This window comes from Tupaia chinensis, unplaced genomic scaffold (genome assembly GCF_000334495.1).
Source record: "Tupaia chinensis unplaced genomic scaffold, TupChi_1.0 Scaffold000567_1, whole genome shotgun sequence".
NCBI classification, from domain to species: Eukaryota; Metazoa; Chordata; class Mammalia; order Scandentia; family Tupaiidae; genus Tupaia; species Tupaia belangeri.
In genome coordinates, this window is record NW_006160080.1 from 532,115 (window position 1) to 538,901 (window position 6,787).

At 42.8% G+C, this 6,787-nt stretch overlaps 1 protein-coding gene across 1 annotated transcript in view; it reads left to right on the plus strand.

Annotated features, from left to right (window-relative positions):
- GRPR (gastrin releasing peptide receptor) overlaps positions 1-6,585 on the plus strand; it is a 39,323-nt gene extending 32,738 nt beyond the window's left edge. The window contains exons 2-3 of the mRNA XM_006157955.2: positions 2,959-3,310; positions 5,588-6,585. Of these exons, the coding sequence (XP_006158017.1) occupies positions 2,959-3,310; positions 5,588-5,977 (742 nt within the window). The 3' untranslated portion in view covers positions 5,978-6,585. The remainder of the gene's footprint in view (positions 1-2,958; positions 3,311-5,587) is intronic.
- Positions 6,586-6,787: the final 202 nt, after the last annotated feature.

Here is a 6,787-nt window from a genome sequence, read left to right on the forward strand (position 1 = left end):
TTTAAAAAATGTGTGGGGTGGGTGTGTGTGTGTGTGTGTGTGTCCAAAATCCTGAGAGGAGAATGAACTGTGGCAATAGGTGGGGGATGATTTCTCACTTTTTTTCTATATTTCTCTCTTTCTGTCTCTGGTGAGCACATTTACCCTATAGCAAAAGCAAAACAAAACGAAACAAAAAGTTGACTGAAAGAAAGCACGAGATGCCCGTGACAGAGTTCCACCACATTGCAGTGCTCCCCCAGCCTTCCAGCCAGCTGAGATCATAGATATGTGCAGCATGCCCAGCATGTTCAGGTTGACCTAAGATATAAACTTTGGTTTCAGTTTAAATGTGGTTCCAGTATCCCTCAGTGCCCCCCTCCTGCCTGCACGACCATATCTGGGCCTGCTCCAGTATCCCTCAGTGACCCCATCCTGCCTGCATCACTGCAATTGGGCCTCAATTTATGTTTGATAAAGTTGTTTGGAGAATGTGCTGTAGGTCTATCACAATAATGAACCTACAGACTCTTTCTCATCTTCTGTACTAGACATGTCATGCTCCTGGTCAGGGACAGTTAGACAGTCATAGACCTCTCTGAGACCAAAGCACAAGCCAAGTTCTCTATCCCAAACTCACCACTGAATAACTTATCCCCCCTTCCCTGGCAACAGGAGGAAACTAAGTCAGGAGTCAGGATGCAGCCAAGAATGGTAACTCAAAGGAGGTCTAATCAAAATGGAAATTAGTGTTCTTCTCTCGCTGAAGTCCATGATGTAAGAAAGTACTGTAGGGAGAACCCAGTTTAAACACAGCATTTTCAGCAATAGCACCCTTTCATTTAGCTGGTCCCAGCTCCTGTCAAGTTTTGCACTATGGCAGCACATATTCAATTGAGCAAATGTCATGGCATATGTGCACATCACAGTACTGGCAGGGACAAGATGGAAAAAGATACACTGTTCAGCAGAGGTTCATCCTCTAGTGAATTATCAGGCAAGTGCACACAAGATAGGTGTGTAGTCCTCTGTGATAGGCATTATATGGGGAGTTGTAGCAGACATGGAGACATGCTGCTCTGACCTCCCTTGAAGAAGAGACTTGCCCAACTGCAGGGAGTATGGTTAGCTAACAGCCTCTAGCTATCAGCTCTTTTTTTTTTTTTTTTTTTGAGAGATTTTCACTGTAGGGCGCGTGTGCTCGCCAGACAGACAGAGAGAGAGAGACATAGAGACAGAAAGCGAGAAATCACCCACCAGGGGAGATGGTCACGCCACAATCCCTTCTCCTCCATTCTCCTCTCGGGATCTTGGGCACGCACGCACATGCGCCCGGCGTGAGTTTTAAGCCACCGGGTCCGGGACACGAACCGCGGTCGACTACGTGGGAGTCCAGCGACATAGCCATTACGCTAACTGCTGGTTCCCGCTATCAGCTCTATCAAGGTCCCCTTCAGTTTTCAGGGTGACTTCTGGTCAAGCTCTGCTCCTGTCTAGTGACTGTCAGGTAGCATCTGTAATCATACTTTTTTGAGGTGGTCCCAGCCAATGACTGAACAAGGTGGTGAGACAAGGGGCTGGCCATTTCTGCCCAAGGAAGGACTTCACCATTGGTCAATCTGCACTGCAATGTTCCCCATTGGGTCTGTGTAAACTGACCAGCTTTCCCAGTTTGCTAAAACTAAGGGTTTTCCCAAGACACAGAACTTTCAGTGCTAAAACTAGAAAATTTCCAGGCAAATCAGGATGGTTGGTTACCCTCACTGCTGTAGACCTTGTCAGGTCTTCATTACGGCCTGACAGCACCTTCTGCCCAATCCTGCCTCCGCCTCCTCCCCCTTTCTTTCATATTTCTGACTTCATCCCAGTGTCTGCTTCCTAGGGCATTCCAACCCAAGATAGAGTCACAAATAGTTCATGAACCAGGGAGGACTACATACTTCAAGAGAAGAGAAGGCTCAAACAGAGCAGGAGGGTAAGGGAAATATTGATTTGACAATTACCGAGATCCTTCTGGGTATAACTTTTTCAGTGGACCATTCATTCTGCATCACTTGAAAGAGAAAAGAGGCATATTTAAAATACCCAATGACTGCAAGGCTAGAACCACAGGGTAAGGTCAAGGTTCACATTTGGAGACTTTCCTGAGCACACTAGGGGTACATATGCCCATCATCTGGAGCTGGTTGAGGCTGAGGGAGGATCATGGCATTAAGACTCTGTTGGTTTTCTCTCTCTCTCTCTGCCTCTCTTATACATAAAGGAAATAAATAAACTTGTAAAAAAGCAATCAATGGCTTAAGGTTCTCTAAACTGTATTTGAATATTCCTTGTTCCTGTGTCCTTCTTTAAAAAGCAACATGCCTTGTCAGTAATGTCTATGAACTAAGAAGAAACATGAAAGGAGCCTTAGATTTTCTGAAGAATATTCTTAAAATTAAGAGAGAATGTGAATTGTACAAAATGGTGACTATAGTGAAGAACAATGTATTCCTGAAAAATCACTGAGAGTGAATTTTAAGTGTTTTCATCACAAAAAAAGTGAACATGTGAGATAATGCAAACTAATTAGCTCCACTGAGTGAAACCACAATGTACTTATATTTTGAAACATCCTGTTGTACATAAATAATATATATAATTTTATCCATTAAAATTAATTAACTTAAAGATATTCTTCTAAACTGGGAGGGGGAGGAGAAACGATGTAGGTAGAATGGTACTGCTGGAGAAAGGGGAAAGCATCCTCAGGGCTGGACTAGGGTGAGGCTAGCGAGGTGGATGGGGTACAAAATATAAGGAAGCACATACTGTCAAGATTCTGAGAGTTCAGAGTTCTCACTTTCCTGAACCTGACAGTGAGCACATCCTTAAGTATTGGAATCTCAGAAGTCTTGCTTGCCTTATCCAAGTCCCAGCCCTGGCCTCCATAATCATATTAGGCAACTTACACAGAATGTTCCTTCTTCCCCATCCCAGGTACAAAGCCATTGTCCGGCCGATGGACATTCAGGCCTCTCATGCCCTGATGAAGATCTGCCTCAAAGCCGCCTTGATCTGGGTCATCTCCATGCTGCTGGCCATCCCAGAGGCTGTGTTTTCTGACCTCCACCCCTTCCACGAGGAAAGCACCAATCAGACCTTCATTAGCTGTGCCCCATACCCACACTCTAATGAGTTGCACCCCAAAATCCACTCCATGGCTTCCTTTTTGGTCTTTTACATCATCCCACTGTCAATCATCTCCGTCTACTACTACTTCATTGCCAAAAATCTGATCCAGAGTGCTTACAATCTTCCTGTGGAAGGCAACATCCATGTCAAGAAGCAGGTTGGTGCTTAAGATCAGTACATTTCCTCCTTAAGGATTTGTATTTCTTTTGGACCCCACTGATAAATACAGAAGTCATTTGATTCTCCAGTGAAGGAGGAGGGGGGTTGATGTTATGGTCAGATGCTAGATGGAAATACCTAACCACGGAAGCCCAGGAGTTCAGGTGTTCTTTCTAATTTTTTTCACTTGTTAAGGATCTAAGCTAGGGAGTGTTGAGACTGAAAGATTGGAAGTGTGAATTTCTTTGTGAGAAACATCTGAAAAAGCATTTTAAATAATAAAGTATTGAGGCTCATAGGAATGTCACATTTTTTAAGAGAGAGACAAATATTTTTTGACAGGTCTCATCGTGTTATGATCCATCCTGCCCCAGCCTCCCAGTTAGCTAGGACCACAGGCAAGTACCACCACACTCAGCCTGTTTAGGTTGGGCTGGAGATCTGAATGCAGGCTTCCTATACAGCCTCAACCACCTCACAGTGGCACCCGCCTGCTTGCACCACTGTGGTTGGGCCTTTTTTATATGTATGTTCATTTGTTTAAGACAGGGTATCACACTGTCACTGTCCTCCTGCCTCACCCTCCCAAGTCACTGGCAGAAAGGTGCACACTGGCCTTTAGGTTGGACCTGGATTGAATCTAGGCCTCCCATATGGTCATAGTGTCTTAGCAGTGCATGCCACCACAGCTGAGCCAGATGTGACTTCTCTGAACTCCAGTCACATTCAGCTAGGAAGAGGGTAACCACGTGGAGACAAAGCAGAAGGGACAGGAAAATGAGGCCAGTTGAAGAAAAATAGTAGTTTGATTAAAATAGGCTCACACTGATTTGAGCTCAAATATAGGCTTCATAACTTACTTGTTTACCCTCTCTGAGCCCCCATTTTCTTACCTAAAATATAGGTTGCTAAGCCCCATGTCAAGGCTCCTGGAGGATTCCAAGAGAGACAGATTGTATGTAAGGCCTCCATGTGTATTAGACTCTCCCTCGAACCCCCTATGATTTCCTCTTTGAGGTACAAATGGTAGAAATGACAGGCTCTGATGTCCTCTGCTTTGTCAGTTCTTCTTGCTTTCTATCTCATATATAAATCACATAGTATTTATGATGAAAAAGCAGAAAGACACCTCAGCCACTTAAATGAATAGTTGACTTTAAGGCAAAAATCTCTCAAAAAAAAAATAGTTGACTCACTTAGAGGTCTTTCCCTTTGAAGTTTTTTGTTGTTGTTCTTTTTGTTCATTTGTTTTTTGTTTGTTGGTTTCCTTTTTTTTTTGCCTCAATTTCCAGGGAAGAGTGAGTTTTAAATGAAACTATTTCCTTCCTTAAGGGGCCTCCTTGCAGTAAATATGCATTGTACCTCAAAAATAATTACTTTAGGTTTTTGCCATAGGGCACATGTATTCGCTGGAGAGAGAGAGAGTGAGAAATTACCCCCTATGGGATATGGCCATGCTGCAATCCCTTCTCCTCCAGTTTCCTCTTAGGATTTTGGGCACACACACACATACACACAAGCCTGGCATGATTTTCAAGCTTCTAGGTCTGGAACTCAAACCACACGGCTGGCCATGTGGGAATTCAGCAACTTAACCACTTCCTGCTGGCCCTTGTACCTCGAAATTTTTAATGAGAAACATGTTGACCCTTAGAATAGCAGAGGGAGTTGGGAGTAAAAGAAGATGCTCACCTCACTTTGTCTAAGAACCTTCCTATATGGTATAGTCCACAAATAACTAGAGATTAAATAATAAAAACAGTTACCTTGGTTTAGCCAGTGAGGAAAAAAAAAAAAAAAAAACTGGCTGCTTTTTTTGAGCATCTGGGAGAATAAGAAATTATTAACTGGAGCAAAGAGAGCCATGGAGTCATATGGCTAATAAACTGCAACAATGCTCTCTTGAGAAAAAAGAGGACATTTTCTAAAATTTTATTGTGTAACCCATTCAAGCATGTAATCGGCTTTGTTTAAAGATCAGTTCTCAGCTGCATTTTCTAACTCTATTCTACCTCATAGATTTTTACTTCCTGACTCATCTGTCTGTGTTTCTGCCTCTCCCCCCCTTTTTTCTTTCCTTTTTACATCTATTTCTGTTGCTTTTCTCTCATTTTATTGAATCTTCTCTTGTCTTCTCCTATTAAATTCCTATTTCTTTGATTAGGTGAGTTCATCTATTTCCTTAATTGTTTTTCCCTGTCCCTTTCTCCCTTTGAATCTTGTCTTTTTGTCTTCCTCTAACACTATCCCCTGGTCTCTCTCTCTCTCTCCTTAGATTGAATCCCGGAAGCGACTCGCCAAGACAGTACTGGTGTTTGTGGGCCTCTTTGCCTTCTGCTGGCTCCCCAATCATGTCATCTACCTGTACCGGTCCTACCACTACTCTGAGGTGGACACCTCAATGCTCCACTTTGTCACCAGCATCTGTGCCCGCCTCCTAGCCTTTACCAACTCTTGTGTGAACCCTTTTGCCCTCTATCTGCTGAGCAAGAGTTTCAGGAAACAGTTCAACACCCAGCTCCTTTGTTGTCGACCCGGCTTGATGACTCGGTCTCACAGCACTGGCAGAAGTACCACCTGCATGACTTCCTTCAAGAGTACCAACCCCTCTGTGGCCACTTTCAGCCTAATCAATGGAAACATCTGTCATGAGGGGTATGTCTAGACTGATCCTTGACTTTGCCCCACTAGGGATTCCTGGTTTTGTTTTATGGCTAGTCAGGAGCCCTCACATTTGTTGTCTCTGTACCCTCCAAAGACCCTTCAGAAAGTTCATGAATGGTATAGGTAGGTTGGGGAGAGGTCTAAATCAATCACTATTATATCTCAAAGTAAGCCGTCAGGCTTATGTTTTCCATTTCAGCCTGTGAATGTCTCTTCAGAGGCAAACCTTCACTTTTTCAGAAAAAGGAACAAATACGTAATTATTATTTTAAGCTTCAAGCCCAGATATACAAGTGTGGCCAATTAAGTCATAGAAACCATGTGAACAACCAGATCTACATAGCAGATGATCATACATTGAATGTCTACTTTGTAAAAGACTTCATCTTGTCATTTCTTTAGGGAGAAGCTATGCTTTAAAAATATGATTTGACTCCTTTCTCAGGAATATCTATAACACAAAAAACAAGGAACAACTTTCATTTACACTCCCAGCATGAAAAGTCAACCCTACGAAAGAGCCCCATGTAGGAGGAACAGTCTCCAAATTGTTAACACCAGAAGCCAATTTTATATAAAACAAAACCATAAGTGTTGACTTAAATCAAGGCAAAAGTGTTGACTTAAATCAAAGAAAAAAGTTACTGAGAACATAGGAGAAACACTCAATATATAATTTCAGAGCAAAATTGCTGCCAAACACAGAGACGCATATACAAAGATCCATACATAGCTGCGGTATAATATCTCACACTTTGAATTTTCGCTCAATGGGAGTCCTATTGTTGTTACCCATTTTTAATAATTCGTG